Genomic DNA, 17,462 nt, shown 5'->3' with positions numbered 1-17,462 from the left:
ACCAGGAGTAAAGTCCAGTTTTTAAGAAAAACCCTCTTCTTCTCTCTGCTCTTTCAGCGCTCTCTGTGGGTGTATGTTTGGCTCTGGTATCAGCAGCACCACCCTGACTGGAGAACAAAAGCAGTCAGGTGGGGCAGAGGGAAAACTTGAGAGGCGAGTGGCACAGAGCTGATACAGCTTTTGTTTTGGTCGTGGAAGAATTGGTGTGAAAGGTTGGACATCCGCACAGTTTGCCTGAATCACATTTGAGCCTATTTAAATTTAAACCTTAAAAATGTCCTTTCCGACGTGAGCTCATTTCTCTAACCAGTGATGCCCCAAATCTCCATATTGATGTCATCTATAACATTATGAAGCACTTGAATTTAGTAGGCCTATATGTTTTAATATCCACAGGCCAGTGCATGTCGGCAGATATAAACATATGAAAGATAAACATACTCAAGTTCAAAATACTAAGTAAAAATATTTTTGTTTACAGTCAACATGTGAGTGTCATAATTGTGGGAGATTGTGAGACTTTATATCATAATATCATAACTGACTAATATCATGATCTGACTCAAGTACTTCACAACTTGTACTTGTACTTGTACTTGTAGCCTGCTTAACTGGTGTATTTCCATTTTACATACACCACTTCCATGGTACATTTTGAAAACTTCTTTTCCTCAGAATTTTGCTGGGCCTACTTTAATGTATTTTTTTAAAACTATGTGGACTTTTATTTAAGGATTTAAATGCAGGGCTTTTAAGTGTAACAGAATATTGTCAAGCTGTTGTTTTTACAGCTTTTGCTTGAGCTTAAGCTCTGAATGCTTGCACAATTTTTGACTGAACATTTGACAACATTTAGACGATGTATCAAAAGCGAGTGGTTTTTGGTTTCCCTGTGTATATATTAATTTTAGTCATTTAATATTTCACGGAACAGGCTTCCGGACACAAGCCAAACGAGCTTCTTGATCTCCCCTGAACATGCCACTTGAGTTTCAGGGGACCGGTCTGACTGGCCTGACCCAGCCCCGGGTCGCGGTGGGCCCGTCCTGTCAGCCTGTGAAGGGGCGGGACAGGTGAGGAGAGGATTCAAGACAAGAACAGTATGAGCAGTGTGTGTATGTGTGTGTGTGTGTGTGTGTTTCGACATGTGGCGCGGAGGAGACGCCAGCGTCGCAGAAGGTCGCTTTTAAGCTCGTCGTCGTCGCCGTTTTGAGCGGACGGCTCGTTAGCTAGCAGTGACGCTCCACGTTTAAACGTGCCTGCGCGAGACACCTGAACAGGTTTTCGAAAGCCGCGCTTAACTAACTAAGTTTTCCTTTTTTCTTCAGCTGATTAGAAGGAGCAAATCCTCCCCTCTCCTCCCGTTTAATATTTTTATTAGTTTGTTTGTTTTTCTTAAATCGAACTCGTCCGTCAGCTTCGTCCCGTCGCCATGGAGAGACATGACCGTCAGTCCGCCGCCAGCGAGTATCCACATCCGTTCGTCCACCAGCTGAAGCTGACCAGGGCTCAGAGGATCAGGGTAACGTCCACACTAATGTCACGGCTTGTATGGAGCACAGAGGCACTAATTCACTAAAGCTTCAGTTTGTCAGCGACAGAAGTGAGCAAGTCGTACCGGTGATGACTTTATGACTGCAGGGGCTTCGTCCAGTCTGCAAAGTTCAGCACCTGGAGCTCATCAGGCAGTAATTGGACTCGCAAGAGCTGAACTTGTCTTGTCTTGAGTGCTTGACTTTAACGCCAGCAGTCAGGGAGAGAAGTGCTGCATTTGTAAAGATTTGTCTGAACTCAAATGTTCACTTTTATGATCTCTTTTTAAAGTCATTTTCCCTCCCACATGAGCTTTTTACTGTCCACGGATGTCCTGTAAGAGAACAAGGAGTCTTTCACAGTCCAGTTTCTGACTTTGGTGCTTAAGCAAAACAGGCGAGTCATAAATGTTTCAGGTATTACCAATGATAACACACCTCAGAGTTGCTTAACTCTCAGACAGACGCATCAGTGGGGCTGGGAGTCATGACTCAAACTACTGTTATGATGTTTGAATTAAAAAAAACCTGACAGGAACAACATGGCAGCTTTCCAAATGCAGTAAACTGCTCCAGTCCTCAGACAAGTCTCAACGCATGCAAAGAAATAATATTGATTTCTTATTTCTTCATAAGGTTGATATACAATCAAACTGTTTTAATGTACATCAGAAGTCACCGTATGTTAAAACAGCTTTGCTGGAAGTAGAGGTGCAAAATAGTGTCAGCCATGTTTGTGAGTATTCAAGGTGTTTACGCCTGCACACCTGACCAATGTTTTAAATGTGCCTCATCCTCTTCTGATCCTCAGGGCATCATCCTGGGCAGCATCCTCTTCCCTCTACGCGTCACCTTGGCAGCCATTTTCTTCCTCATCATGTGGCCTTTTGCCCGGCTGCGGTTGGCCGGCCTGTCCGAGGAGCAACGCTCCCGACCGGTCAGGGGCTGGCGGCGCTGGCTCCTACACCCGATCATCTTGTTTCTGAGCCGATGCGTCTTCTTCTCCCTGGGGTTCCTGTGGGTGAAGGTCAAAGGTCGCAGGGCGGACCTGAAGGAGGCTCCGGTGCTGGTCGTGGCTCCTCACAGCGGCTTTCTGGACATGCTGGTGCTCTGTCCGGCCCAGCTGGCAACGGTGGTGTCGCGGTCGGAGAACACCAGCCTGCCGGTCATTGGAGGTGAGGGGGCTGTGGTTCAGTTCATCAGGCACACACAGAGGGTTCGTACAGCTTCTCAATGTGCAGATGCATCATCTCACCAGTGCTGACGTGATTGGTCGATTGACTGAAGGAGTCGGCAGCAGTTTTGGTGATCGGATGGTTTCATTTATCAAGCAGAAGAACAAAAAATTTAGTGCTTGTGTAACAGCTTTTTTATCTAGTTTGTATCACTGTAATTTGAATAAGTTGGATAAAACACACAAGATGAAGGCATCACTTTGGTTATTTTATGTTATTGTCATTATTTTATATATTTTATTAACAGCCAAATCAAAATGGAGCTGAAACAATGAGCCAAGTCATTGATCAGTAAAGTAAAAGGGCAACAGTTGCGATAATCAAATTGTGTTTAAGTTGTTTTATAAGCTGAAATGCCAAAAATTCACTGACTGCTGCTTCCATTCTAGTTTCAGATTTGAATACTTGCCCACCTTCTTAATTCTCAGTAATCTTAATAATAAAATAAATATACTTGACGTGCAGTTTTGAGGCTCTCCTGAAGCGTCCTGTTGTTGTGTAGAACAAGCAGGTGTAAATGACAGTGATAGTTTGACATGTGGTCAGTCGCTCGTTGTGCCTTCTTAGGTGTGAGATTTGTTCGGCTGTACGACAGCAGAAAAAACACATTTTTATATCCTGAAAAATGTTCTTCCAAATGTCATATAGTTTTAATGGTATTGTTAGAAGTTCATGTCAACTTTAAAAGCATTGAATCTGTGCCGAGGAGACGGCAAACTAAACATCTGAAGGCTGATGGTGGAAAAAGAAACGACTTTGGGGAGACATGACAGAAGGCAGGCTGAGGAAAGTGTGAAATGTGACTTTGATGACTGAGGAATGCGAGGAAATTGATTTTTTTTTTTATTGTGCCAGAAACTTGTAGTGCAGCAGCTCCCACCAGGCAGAGTTCAGACTTCTTATTCACATCAGTCACCTTTGCAACTGTGCCTGGGTGACATAATGTTTGACCAAATTTGTTTTTCGTCTCAACTAGACAAATAATTGTCCTGTGCTGCGCCGGCAGGCACAGTGCAGCGTGTTACCCACCTATTATGCAAACAGCTTGGAGTAATGTTTGGAATAGGGGAATAAAAATATGCAAGGAAGCCCAAAGATAAACAAGTGATTCACTCCTCTGGCTTCTAATCTGCTCTGCCAGCCTTGGCCCTTCCTGTTTGGCCTTCTTGGCACTCTTGCTCCGGCCTCCCTCTCTCCGTTCTGGTTCTGATTGTCGTCCTCGTATGACTGCTTTGTTTGCTTTGCGTGTATTTCAGCTCTGCTGGAGTTCAACCAGGCTGTGCTTGTAAGCAGAAAGGATCCAGAGTCGAGGAAGAAGGCTGTCGCCCAGCTCGCCGAGAGACTGACCTCCAATGGCTACTGGCCTCAGGTGAGATGTTCTCCGATTGGCTGCTCGGTCTCACTTCAGTTGACGACAGATCACCACCATTTGGCTGCAGTCTTATTTACAGAACTGGTCATTACTTCTAAGCCCTCCAATCACACTTTGCAGCAGTTAGGGTAATGACAGTGGCTGCTGAAGAACACACATGGCTGACTCCGGGGAAAACATTAATTCCTTATTACATCCTTAATTCCAGTTTGGAAATTACAAAAGTGACTTCAGGTTAGGCCTCATACTCATATCAGTGAGGGTGAACGGGACGTGCAAAGCATTTTGGTCTTATTGAAACTCATCCATCTGTACGTGACCACGGGAACCATTTTGGCCTAAAGGCACACCGTCAGTTAAAGGTTGTTTCTTTGACTCCTGTACTCCTGATACCCCCGCACGTCTAAAACTCACAAATCACGTCTCATTTCTCGGCCAGATGCTGATGTTTCCTGAGGGAACCACAACTAATGGCAGCGCTCTCATCAAATTCAAACCCGGTGAGTGCTGGGAAGTGAGTCCCGCCTGGTTTTTCCTGATATGTGACTGAGGACGTGTGTGTTCGTATTTGTACAAATGTTGTTAGCATGAGTGGCATGAGCGTTCAAGGGCGTAGCAGCTGGTAGGTTCACTGCCGGCTTATTAACTCCTCTCATCCTCTTTCTCATTCCAGTCTCTCTCTTTCTTTTTCTCCTCCCCACAATCTTGTTGTCACCAGGTGCCTTCCTCGCTGGAATGCCGGTCCAACCCGTTCTGTTGCATTATCCCAACAAGCTGGTTAGTAAACTTGACAGATTTGCAACTTGAAGCTGCCGTTTGACCCATTTAAGTGTGAGACCGGCTCAACTCATTGGAGGTCTTCACCCCCAGAGGCCCCCCTCTGGAGCCAGTGTTTGGTTTGTCCATTAAGGGCTGCTGTAGTGCAACAAGGCCGACTTGTGTGGCATCTGTAGATATAAAAGGCTCATTGTAAGGTAATAAAGGCACATCGATTCTGAGTTTCAGGTGATTGTACCTCACTCTCAAGCCGTGCGAATGACTGGCGCCCAGTCCAGGGTGAACCCCGCCTCTCGCCTGTAGTTAGCTGGGATAGGCTCCAGCCCCCTCGCAACTCTCACAGATAAGCGGTATAGAAAATGGATGGATGGATGTACACTCTTTCACCCTGAAAACATAATTATGAATAGTCCATTTCTGGCAGTAGATCCCCCTAAATCCTGCAAAATTCTTTATTTTAAAAAATTGCAACTGCTGTAGATAGAAAAAAGTGATCTCTACAAGACGCAGTTTATTTATTGCACCCATTCAAGAGCAACTGAAGACTAAAGTGCTTCACCGAGAAATGAAAAATTAAAGAAAAATCAAATAACTAACGGACAAATTAAAACTGTTGTGTTGTCAAAGGGACTCAATTATTAAGAGACTGAATGAATTCCCAAACAAGCTGACGTGAACTTCTTTATTAAAATACAGGAATTTAAAAAGCCTTTATTGTGGTGGTTAACGAGACTTATGGTGGTAGTCTCGTTAAAACGAGACTATAAGTTAACTTTGACTATTTTGCATACAGTAAATAAAAAAGCACAAGAGAAAGTATGTCATGGGAACGGCTGTGCTCTTTGCAAGTTGCTCGACAATTCACATACAAGAGCTGCTTTGTTTTGTCGCCGCGGTGTGTTTGTGTTCTCACACCTCCTGGTCATTTGTACCTGCCACATCTTGCTCGTCACTTCCCTGCCCACAGATCAGTGTGGGAGCATTTTATCAGGCTGTAGATACACATGTGAACACACTGTAATATTTGTCCAGGACGGCGTGTTTGCATACTGGTTCCCGTTAGAATTACACACGCCATAAACGCTCTCGCCACAGTCTGTCACTGGGGATTTTTGTATGTTGCGTTGTGTCTGCTGTTTGCTCAGTTGTTGTTTATGACTCTGTCTCTCTCACAGGACACTGTTCGCTGGACATACAAGGGGACGACCTGGTGAGTTCCTCCAGCTGTCTGGTGTTTGGGTTCATTTCTGTAGGCAGCATTTTTGTCCGTTTCAGTAACTTAACTTCCTCCTGACAGACCTCCAGAGTGATTATTACCATTTTCAAGACCAACAGAAAGTGCACAGTGTCACATTATGTGTCAGTATCAAATTACATAGCACAACAGAGAGTTTTACCCATGTTTCCCTCCTCAGTCCATCACCAAATTAAGTGTTTTGTTCTGTTGCCAGACCTGTCACCGCACGTGGCATTTTGTGTAGTAGTTCTGGGCTTTATTGTGTTTCGCTGTGGTCACCATGGCAACCTGCAAAACCTCAAACTCGATCGCTTGAAGAAAAATCATGGTAAAGCACGTAGCTGTGCGACCCCCGCTAATAATTTCAGCCATGAAAATAAATTGAATTTGGAGGGAGGGAGAAACAGTTTTGTAAAGTACTTGCAGCACCTGCCAGGATTTTGAGAACTTGCAATTAACTTTCTTTCTCGGGGGAAGCGGTTACACACAGTGACAATGTTGATTTTTCTACATGGAACGTAATAATGGCTCCTTGTCCTGCAGGACTGAGGCTCTGTGGCACACGACGTCACAGCTCTACACCAACATGACTGTTGAGGTGAGTCAGTTGACCCAGTCACTTACAACAAATGAAAATCTTGTCATATTTTGTTCGTTGTTGTTGAATCTTTAAGTTGTAACTTGACACTTGCTGAAAATGTTGTCATTACCTTGTGAATTTTTGTTTTCAGCATGTGAATATTAAAGTCTAGTTTGTGTTTTTTTTCTGTTCAAACCCTCTTCCTGTCTGTTATTGTGCTGCAGTTCCTGCCGGTTTACAACCCTTCCCAGGAGGAGAAGAACGACCCCAACCTGTACGCAGACAACGTGCAGAAACTCATGGCCAAGTAAGTCGCACAACATGCAGTTGTTTTATCATGTGTCAGTGATATATTATTGTCTGTATGATCAGCAACAGTTTCAAGCCTTTCCTTGGCTGTTTCAGCAGTTCCCCAATTTGTAATTTCTTAACCTGGAAGGAAAAGCAGATGGCAGTTTGCAGAAATTGTAGTTTCCCACATTTGCCACTAGGTGGTAGTAAAGAGAACCAGATCCATGATGAAAATCTCTTCCTTGCACTGAGGATTAGTTGTGCTGTTTTTGGCTGTATTCAGTCAGTTAATAAATTATCCAACTCATGATGGACTAATGTGTGTGTTTGATTCACATCACACTGCCAAATTATAGGTGAAAAAGCTGCTGATCAACTGCCTAGTATCCCGTAGAGGCTCCATTTTGTGGCGTCTGATGCGTCTTATTAATGCGCTTTTGTGCTGTGCTTCAGGGCCCTCGGAGTCCCAGCTACAGATCATGTGATGGAGGGCCGAGTTCCTGTCAGTAAACTGGGTGGTCTCTCGCTCCCACTGGAGTCACCTGCCAGGGAAACTCTCGCACTGTTGCACAAAAATGGGTAAGACAACATCTGTGTTTACATGTGGCTGCTGCCTTCGATTTTCTTGTTCCTGCTCTTCCTTCCTCCTCACCATCCTCACATCTCATCTTTTTTTTTTTTTTTAGCCTGGGAGCGCATGAAGTGGAGGCGGCACTGGACAGAATGTTGGACAGGTGTCAGTCTGGAGCTCGGGGGTCGGTCCGGGCGAGCGTGGACGACCTCGTCTCTGTTCTCGGGCTGACGGATCGACAGGCAGCCGTCACTATCTGTGGCCTCTACTCGAAGGTAGAAGCAGGCTTTTTTTGTGCATGTGTTTGTCTACTAACTTAATGTACTTGAGTGATGTTTTTAGCTGGTGTTCACACCCGTGGTTTTGTACATAACGAACAGCCGCAGCAAAGAATTAAATGTCCTCTGGAGTTTTGTGGTTTTGCTTTGTCAACACGTGCAGTGACAGAATGTTGTATCCCAGATGACTCTGACACAAGATGTGGAGGAATCTGATTTATAGAAACTCTTTGGTCATTTAAGCATCTCAGCGTGTGTGTTATCATCACATTATTCTGTTTATTCAGTATGGACTGTATCACTGTGTCTGTCCAAAAACATCCAATACCATTTGTTTCTTTTTCCCAGGATGAATTTGTGGACCTCAGAGTGATCTATTTGAGTGTCGCTGCTCTGTCAGGATTTGTCAGCTTCACGTCGCTACTTCACACTGCGTTTACTGTGAGTCCTGTTGGTTTTGGATTTGTTCTCAGTTTTTATTTTTAAGATTAATTCTCTAAACATCTTCAGAACATCTTCTGTCTTTGCCTTCCAGCTGTTTGACAGAGAGGGCAGAGGCAGTCTGAGTGCAGAGGAGCTGTCCGGCCTCATGGGGGCGCTGCTGGGCGTTCCACAGCACAACACTGCAGAGCTTTACGCTCAGGCCTCCCATCAAGGCCAGCTCACTGAAGGCGAGTCTCTAACCACAAGTGATCTGATCTGAGTTAACGGCTTTACTTATTCCTCAGCAGTTAGTGCGTAGGAGAAGGTTAAAGTCAGACTTTAGTTACTCAATGAGGCTGAACTTACGAGTCTCGTCAGGTGATAATTCAATAAACTTGCCCCGTTTTCCTGCAGAACACCTGCTGCGAGTGCTGACGAGCCACCCGACCTATCAGAGAGCGGTGAACGAGTACCTGCAGCCCGAGGAGGCGGACTTTCAGCTGGCCAACGGGAAGGCTGTGAACAACAACGGAAATGTGCACAACAGCAACGAATCTCTGCACTACAAGAAAAAGTTTGAATGAGGAGTTTATTTATTATTATTATTATTATCATCATTGGCTCCTCCCTTCTTCTTTTTTGTTGTTCTTGGCCTCATCATGGGATGAAATGAACCAGAATGACCATCGACAAGGGATTGTATTTTTTTAAGTTGTGTGTATGTGTGTGTGAGAATGGATTTTTAAAACTATATCACTGTAATCCATTACCACAGTCAACCGTGTCGTCATTAGAAAACCAAAGAATGACCAGAATAACTGCAGTGGTTCTCTGAGTTGTGTGTGAGATTGTGTTTGCATTTGCTGTTTATCAGGCTCTTTTTTTTTACCTCTTTTAACCTTGAAGAAATCTTGAAATGTTCCCTCTTATCCGTACTGAATGTGTTTTTAAAAGGGACGGTGGTATGTGCAAAAAGAAACGAAACACTCTGTAAATGAAGCTGTTTATTTTATGTAAATGAATCATTCTTACATTTTTGTGTGAATATTTTTTTATATTTAATAATTAATTAAACTGTGAATTCTTGAGGAGGTTTTTGCCGTGTGTGCTTTTAATTAATCCACAATCAATGTTTTTGTTGTTTTTTTTTTTTTTTTTTACCTGCCTTTCCTCTTATTCAACTGTCATTTGTGTCTGTTTGTTTTGCACAAGATGAGACTTCCACACTTTGTGGGAGGCTTTTTGGCCGGCTGAGCTCCTGTACGACTCGCTCTGGTTTCTGTCGCCCTGCCTTTGACGCCTCTGAAAGTTTCTCGTGCCGCTGACAAACCGTCCTTCGCCCTTCGATTGCCTCTTGTTGAGGACGGGCGTGGTTGACAGCCAGGTGTGTCCACCGTGTCCTGTGCCTCATCTTTCTCGTCCCCCGTCCACTTCTGCCCTTCGTCTCCCTCTGAGTTTGCCTCCTGTCTGTCCCTCCACCTTCCTCTTTTCATCGGACTTAAGCCGATCGCTCCTCTTTCACTTGGAGTCGTCTCCTTCTCTTCGGGAAGTTCGTGTCGGTGTCGTTTAATCGGACTCGGAGTGAGGCTTGGGTGTTCATCCTCTTCTTGTTCCCTTCCTTTGTCTTCACCTTTTACACCTGCTGTCTGCTCTGGATCTGTGCTTGGCTTAGACGGCTGGGAGGTCGCCTCGGCTGCCTCTCGAGCCTCTTTCGTACTTGCTGTCCCTTTTGACTCGTTTGACCTTAAGCTGTAAAAGTCCCATGTTGCAGCTCCTGCGGCTCCACCTGCACATAAGGCGACTGTTTTGCGTTGTTGACGTGGCTCAGAGGTTAAATTGGGATTTTTCTCACAGCTTTTCGCAGACGGTGACTCGCTTATCTCGTTCAGGAGTCCTCCGGCGGATTCTCGCCTGCTTTGATCCTCCTTTGCTGAGTCTTCTGGTGAATGAGTATCTGTCTGAACTCTGAGGCTCTGCAGAGAAGATTTGGGTGGAGCCGTTAAGCTCCTTGTTGGTCTCCTCATACAAGTGGACATCTGAGTCCCTTCCGTCTCTCTTTTTTCCCTCCCGACACTCGACTCTTTTTCCTCTCGTGTCATTGTGGGTAAAAGAGAATTTTCTGCCCCAGTTTCACTGCTCACGTCAGAGTTGTTGGCCTCATGCTGTTTTTGCATCTCCCCTGCGAGTGTTTGATGTTGTTCCATCTTTTCATTCCCTGAAAATTGCTCGTCTGTACTTGCTGCTTTTGATGCTTGGCTTGACTCTTTAAAAAGACTCCCCTCCCCTTTAAATAATTGCCTTCCTATTGAGGACCGTCCAGTCTGCTTTTCATGTGTTGCCCCGTCCGTCTCCCGGGTGAATTTTTCAGTTTTCTCAACACTCTTTGCACTTGGTTTCCTTTCTTCTGCTTTCTCTGTTATGAATTCACCACTGGGCCTTGTGTTGTTTTTGTCTGCTTTACCTGACAGCCTCTGACTGCATCTGATTTGAACTTGCTGAACTGTTTGCTGTTTCCTGTTCTGATTCTCCTTATTCTGCTCTCGAGAAGCTTGCAATCTGTCTGATGAATCAGTGTCAGCTGAGGGAACACAAGACTCTGCATGGGAAGCTGCCTCAAAAGATGAATTAGCTGGGACAGGAACTGTATAGTCCTCAAGACAAGAGGGCTTTGGGTTTATGCTTTTGCGGCTATGTTCCTCTGACTTCCTTTTCTGAGCTGGTAGTGAAGCCAGGACATTCAGGGCTCCAGGGACTGCCGACTGTGGTGGGCTGCCAGTCCACAGATCCACTCTGAAACCAGGCACAGGATCCATCACTGCAATAACATCGAGCTCCTCGGCTGACCCCGAAACACTGGCGGTTGAGGTGGCCTCAGAGGCAGGAGGATCCCCGTCTAGAGGTCCTTCCTGCAGCTTTTGGGGTGTCTGAGCTGAATGTGTGCCTGCAAGATCTGAGAGGGACATCGAGGAGTTTTCTGAGACACCCTCAGTAGGAAATACGGCCTCAGGTTCCTCCGCCTCCAGAACAGAAGTAAGACTGTTGTCTGGAAAGAAATTGGGAAGAAATTGCAGAGATGAATTAAGATGAGTTAATCAGACCACAGTCCAATAAATAAAGGGAAGCATCATAATAAAGAGGAGACATGACTTGAGCTGGCGAGTGGTTCTTCTAGAAGGAGTGAAGAAGAGCTGGTCTAACCTTTCTTTGATGCGATATTCCTCGTACTCAGAGGCGGATCTTGTCCTTCGTGATTTTGGTTCACATCAGACTGTGTGCCTGGAGGATCCGCAGTGGAGGGCCGAGCTCCTGGGAGTGACGCAGCTTCCCCTGCATGTGACGTCAACGTGTCTTCGGTTATGGGAGTGATGCTGCTGGAGTTGGCAGAGGGCTGTTGATCAAAATAAAAACAAAAGACGACTTTACTGGACCTAAAGAAAAAAACACTTTTTCCTGTAACATTTTCCTCTATGCTGCACTCAAAAGTCTTGCACTCTTGCATCATGTTTTCCCAACAGCTCACTGAGTCATAAACGACAAACCACAGCCACAAAATTATGATTATTATTATTATTGGTTTACCTTTCGATGAAGTTCCCTTAGTGGAAGGAGGTCATTTGGATTTGGATCTGAAGAAAGGAGGGAATCCTGGTACTCTGTGTTCAGTGTCGACCCCACCTGAGAGGAGAAGGTGAAGGATTGAAGGGCTACTGCAACAGTTTACTATCACACCTCCATACATCTTGGAAAGATGAAAGAAGAAAGCAGACGTCGAGATAACGTGACTTTTAGTCTCTAGTGTGACCTTTCTAGGATCTTGAATACGGACTTTTAACCACTCACACAGTACATGATTAAAAAGACGGTAATGACACGAGTACCTGGCAGCACAGGGGAGATGTTTCTCCAGCTTGAGCATCCACATTAGCATCAGTGGAAGGTGGACACTCCTGCAGCATCGCCTGCAAAGTCAGTGAGAAAAAGAGAGAATTTGGCTTCGGAGATCAACCTACTGCTCACAAGGCAACAAAACATTTTCAGTGCTGATTATCTTGTTACCTCTTGATCTTGTTCTATCCATGCAAAAAGGTCAATGAGCTCCGGGTCTGCAGAAAAGAGGGAATTGAGGTACTCTACATTCAGCATCAACTCCACCTGAGAGAAAAGGATGAACACAGAATGAAAGACTGATTATAAAATGTCTTTCTGCATTTGGCCTGCAGTAGGCCACAGTGTGGTGGTTCTAACAGACGATTTCCCGAAGTCCTCCAGAGCCAAATATTTATTTTCAACTTTTTGTCAAGACTTTATGACTTTAAGATTTGATGCTTTCAGCCTGAAAATCTGTTTCCCCCTGATTTAACTGAAATAATCCAAAGCAATGACAATGAGATAATACTTGCATTTAAAAGTTATTACTTGTGTATTTTAGTTCTCAGCTCCAGTCATACCCGTGTCACAGTTTGCACATTATACTGCATTTACTCACTCACGTTTCTGACAAAGTCCTCGTCACTGCACAGTTCCTCCAGATACTCCAGAAACAAGCTGTCCTCCTTCTTTTCATCCTCGTCCTCCTCATTTCCATTCTCGTTGGCCTTTACGTCCTTTTGGACCTGAGTATGATCAGAAAGATTTTAGACACTGATGGAGTTTTGCTTCTGAATGACACGTTTTAGTGACAAAGGATTTAAATTTTTTACAAATATTGTCCTCAAGCAAACTGATAGTTTTCAAAAGGTTTACTTAAAAAAAAAGAAATCAGCTTGTGGTGTGAAACACCAATTCGCAATTCATAAGACTTTTTGGATTTTATGTGATTACACATAGGAGGGCACCTTGAGAATGAGGTCTATGATCATCTTCCATTTCTCCAAATTTTTTCCTGCCACCAAATCCTCAAGCAAAGAGGGACGAGATCCAGGAGAAACTTGGGGTTTTGTTGTTTCATCGTCCGTGTTGTTCGCTTGTAGTTTGTCCTTGTCAGGTGTTCTAATTTTCTGCTGCTCTTCTTCTGTGAGGAAAGACGGAGAACCTAAAAAAGGGAACAACGGGAACTAAACTGAAGAAGGTGCCTCACATCCTTTTCTGACGTAGCTGTGCTAGCACAGCAATATGAAAATATTCAATTACAAGTAAACTTAAAAATACTTAATTAAAAATAAAGAAATGCTATTAGATAAAAGTACTGCTTCTACGTTAATATTGATGCATCAATGTAAGTGTCATTTTACTGCTTTAGAGAGAAATGTCATACATGTTGTGACAACCCCTCAAAGAGTAGTTGAGACATTTCAGTCTGGACTGAAGTGAACCTTCTGACTTGGCCTGCTCTTTGTTCTGCTCTTTACCTGACGCTGCAGACTCTGGTGTTACGCTAAACTGCTTGCTGACCTGCTGAGCTTCTCTCCTCAAGACCCTGAAATTGGATACAGAATCTCAATTAGGGTTCAATTATGAATCCAGCAGTATTTCTCCTTTTTTATTTTATCTGATATTACGTTATCTTCTGTATATCCCTTACTGGTATGGACTGCATGGCTGATGGACTTGCAGTCTCTGTGGGCCCACACAGCAGCAGGGTTGAATCTCAGGCATGACGACCACAGAACAAGGAGGTACACATGGGCTGTGCCAGAACTCTGCTGGGCTGTCTGCAGAGACCAGCACACAGGGACTACAACCGAACCTGGAGTTCGGTGCAGAGGTGACGGGGCTCATATTGATCCAGCAGGAGTCTGGAGGAGAGCAGGAGCTGCAGGTGAACTCTGGTAACAGCGGCGTGAATCCGGACTGGGACCTGACACCTGGTGATAAAGCCTGGAGTCTGAGTGGACAGAGACTGTCCTGAGTTTGTATCTGGGGTTCGATGGGGCCAGTCCAGTTTGGGATCAGATAATGCACAGATTGTTGGGTGGATTCACTATGTATACAGGACTGCCTGTCTGGTCTTTGATCAGGATTAGCTCTCGTCTGGAGCTTTTCTGGAACTGCGGAAGCTCTCGGTAATGTCGATTCATCCATGACAAAATGAGGTTCTGACGGGCAAAACTGTCCACTCTGAATGAATATTTTATGCCTCGTTTGAAGGAGTGGCTCTGACAAGCTGCTGTAGAAGTCCAGTTCCTGTTGTGGAGCAGATCTGTCAGCAGGAAACGACGGGTGATAATGTAGGGAGAAGTGAGAAAATCCTGACTGAGTGCAATCAGGCGCTTCTCTGTCATTTATGATCTCAGGCGGAGAAAACAGCTCAGGATCCATCTTCCAGCTGTGCTGCTTGGAACTGTCAAAGGAAAGTGAGAATATGATGATGGCAATTCCAACAACAAAGATGCCATGGGACAAAAACAAATGCCCCTGCACAGGCATGATACAACAGTAGGACTATAGAGGACATTAAGATTTAATAGAATAAGTAAAGAAAAAAAAAAAGAAGAAGAGGCAACTATAGCACAGCATGTACGCACACACGTCCAGCTGCACCTTTAAAGTGATCTGAGACATGACTTTAAACTGAACCACTGCAGAAAACCCACTGGATCCCAGAGGTGTTGGCACACGTTTCGGATATTAAGAACTGATTGCATTTGACAAGCTCAGAAGCTGTTAAGATTTCATCACGGATGAGCGCTTGCATTTCAGCTCATCTGTCTCCGTGAAGACCGAGCAAACTGACTCCACCGGCTGATGAAAACTGTGTGAAAAGACTGAAAGCCACAAAATACACTTCATGTTTGTGACGTTATGTCAAAAGTATTTTAAGAATAAATGCATTGTGGCCTCATTTATTATTACTGGTCACTTAATGAATGGAATTAAATGCATCTGCTCACACTTTATAACAGTACACATCATTGCTCATTATTTCCCCTGATTTATACAGTATTTGCTGTATTTCTCAGTTCATATGCTACAAGAGCCTACCTTTCTCGTGAGAGATGATCAGTCCTCAGCTAATGCACTCAGTTTGCGAGTGTTTATATGTTTTAAAAATAAACCTGATTCATATTGATTTGTTTTCTTATGAAAGGTGAGAGTTCTGTGCATATAAACATTCCAGACTTCACAAAGGTTTGTTACACATGTTAACATAACGTGTATGTGTCTTTATGGAGTAGAGTCACCATCACTTATACTCTGTGTGCTAATTCAAGTGGCTTTTTGCAGACCCGTGATAATTCAGATTTTTTTCAGGTTTCATTTTATATTTGTATTTTATAAATATGTATGTCCTAATTTTTTTTTATTTTTTTTTTTATTTTTTATTTTTTAAAAATTACTGGAACTTTTGGCCCTGATTTGGCTCCATCAACATTTCCCTCTTGTGTATGGGCTCAACTGAACATGAAAAGTAGCTGAAAATGCTCAGATGGTAGAATTAATAACGAGCCAGTTAATCAGTATTTTATTTGATATGTGTTTTTTTTTGGTGTTTTCTCAGTTCTAAATAAGTTTCAAGTACATTTCAAGATATTTTGTTTTCATTGATATTCTATATTGAAGTTTTATCCAAAAAGATCCGTTAGTTCGGAGGCATTTTAATTAGTCTTTTCCGAGTTTTGTATCAGAAAACCACATTTCCCAGGATGCTGTGCGCTGCAGTGAATTTTTAACCGGATTTCCGCTTTCTACAGGAGCGACCAGACGCTTCACCGCACGTGGAGTTTAGCAAAGCAGTATCGTGTTACCTGCAACGTTTGACATTTTTTAAAAATATAAAACAAAGTCTTCGATATATTTTTGTGGATTTGGAAGCTTTAAAAAGTTTTCGTCAAGATGTTTCTCCAGTTTTACCTCAATGAGAACGGGGACAGAGTCTACACTCTGAAGGTACCGCTAACGTTGTGTTTACATTCCTCATACCTAATGTTTTTTGTATTAATTTGTATTTTACTTTTTATTTATGTGTTTTCATTTAATTACTGTATATGCTATGGCTTTTTTAAAAAATAATCGAAACATATTGTTAAAGCGTTAACGCAACAAGCTTACAAGCGTTATTTTGAAATTAGCAAGCAGCTAATGCCCGGAGCTAAATGGTTTACATGTTGGTGATTTTCACCTTAAACTTTGAAGTAGAAGTTAAACACAGGGTTCAATAAAAAGCTTATCAGGTGTTTCAGGCTCCACACGTGACGTGCTCATTCCATTTCCATTTTTTTTCAGCTAACACTTTGCCGTTTTAGAAGGCAAAGTGTTAGCTGAAATAAATCCACAGTCTGATAACTGGGGCTGCGACTCATATTTTAATAATGCGATCAGTCCACTCTGAAAGATTTTATTTGTTTGCACATCCCAAACAGTGGACTTCCCATTGTCTCGCGTTGTTTTGTATGCAGGTCTTACATGCTGTATCTCTTTAAATTGAATGTGTTTGGGGTTTTGACTGTTGGTCTGGATCCAAACAATTCGAAGAGCTCAGAATTGCCACCATGGGAATTGGAATATTTGGTGAAATTTCATATACGAAACTATTCATCAGCATATTGATAGTTGGTGATATATAAAATACAAATTAAAATAACAACTTTGTTTCTCAATGGCACAAAGTTGTTATCCAGTGACAGAATCTGAGAATGTTTACATGTAGGTATGAAACTGCCGTCCCAGCACCTGAATGACTTGACATGTCTCCTTTCATTCTCCTCCTTTGTCGCCGACAGAAACTTACTCCTGATGGGAAGCCCACCAGCTCGGCCCATCCGGCTCGCTTCTCCCCTGACGACAAGTTCTCCCGACACCGGGTGACCGTGAAGAAACGCTTTAGCCTTCTGCTTACCCAGCAGCCCAGGCCTGTTCTGTGAGAGAGCGTTGGAGAGGAGGCGAGAGATGGATGGATGGATGGATGGAGATCAGACCAAGAGACGGAGCGATGAAGGCAAAGATGGAATTGTAAAGCAAATTACACGTTCTGACTTCTGAAAGTGCAGCCAGGACTCGTCCTCAGTTTCACCCAACTCTCCTGGCTCAAATTTAGTGGACTGTTCATGCCTTGGATATCAGATGTTAATTGTCTTTTTATGTACCGTAACTTCCAGACATTCATTTAAGATTAATGTTAGAATTTTGTTTTCATGCTGAATAAATGTTTGGTTGATGGTTTGTAGTCCGTTGTTATTGTGTGTATAACATCTGAGATATAAAACTTGAAGAAATTGAGTGCAGAAAC

At 43.6% G+C, this 17,462-nt stretch overlaps 3 protein-coding genes across 6 annotated transcripts; 2 read left to right on the top strand and 1 right to left on the bottom strand.

The window, feature by feature from the left end:
- The first annotated feature begins 1,218 nt into the window (after nt 1-1,218).
- Nucleotides 1,219-9,387, top strand: lpcat4 (lysophosphatidylcholine acyltransferase 4). Of its 3 annotated transcripts, none has more exons than XM_046380919.1 (13): nt 1,219-1,522; nt 2,344-2,707; nt 4,024-4,136; nt 4,579-4,639; nt 4,858-4,916; nt 6,092-6,126; nt 6,697-6,751; nt 6,958-7,040; nt 7,478-7,603; nt 7,711-7,870; nt 8,222-8,314; nt 8,409-8,544; nt 8,711-9,387. In XM_046380919.1, the coding sequence occupies exons 1-13, from the start codon at nt 1,433-1,435 to the stop codon at nt 8,878-8,880; spliced, it is 1,545 nt and encodes a 514-aa protein (XP_046236875.1). In that variant the 5' UTR covers nt 1,219-1,432; the 3' UTR covers nt 8,881-9,387. The 3 variants fall into 3 exon arrangements, with proteins under 3 accessions (XP_046236875.1, XP_046236876.1, XP_046236877.1); XM_046380920.1 differs by lacking the exon at nt 1,219-1,522 and adding an exon at nt 1,725-1,949; XM_046380921.1 differs by lacking the exon at nt 1,219-1,522 and adding an exon at nt 1,726-1,929.
- On the bottom strand, nt 9,332-15,364 carry LOC124054657. Of its 2 annotated transcripts, none has more exons than XM_046380917.1 (10): nt 15,218-15,364; nt 13,818-14,576; nt 13,645-13,712; nt 13,132-13,328; nt 12,787-12,909; nt 12,353-12,448; nt 12,175-12,255; nt 11,876-11,971; nt 11,495-11,684; nt 9,332-11,339 (listed from the first exon to the last, which is right to left on the bottom strand). In XM_046380917.1, the coding sequence occupies exons 2-10, from the start codon at nt 14,552-14,554 to the stop codon at nt 9,481-9,483; spliced, it is 3,447 nt and encodes a 1,148-aa protein (XP_046236873.1). In that variant the 5' UTR covers nt 14,555-14,576; nt 15,218-15,364; the 3' UTR covers nt 9,332-9,480. The 2 variants fall into 2 exon arrangements, with proteins under 2 accessions (XP_046236873.1, XP_046236874.1); XM_046380918.1 differs by having other exon boundaries at nt 13,132-13,307.
- A 531-nt stretch (nt 15,365-15,895) lies between these two features.
- nop10 (NOP10 ribonucleoprotein homolog (yeast)) lies at nt 15,896-17,399 on the top strand. Its single transcript, XM_046381352.1, has 2 exons — nt 15,896-16,123; nt 16,957-17,399. Exons 1-2 carry the CDS (start codon nt 16,070-16,072, stop codon nt 17,095-17,097), a joined length of 195 nt encoding a protein of 64 aa, XP_046237308.1. The 5' UTR covers nt 15,896-16,069; the 3' UTR covers nt 17,098-17,399.
- The last annotated feature ends 63 nt before the right edge of the window (nt 17,400-17,462 follow it).

Source organism: Scatophagus argus, chromosome 23 (assembly GCF_020382885.2).
Source record: "Scatophagus argus isolate fScaArg1 chromosome 23, fScaArg1.pri, whole genome shotgun sequence".
Classification (NCBI taxonomy): Eukaryota; Metazoa; Chordata; class Actinopteri; family Scatophagidae; genus Scatophagus; species Scatophagus argus.
Note: the sequence above shows the minus strand (reverse complement) of the source record. Positions and strands in the feature narration are given on the sequence as shown.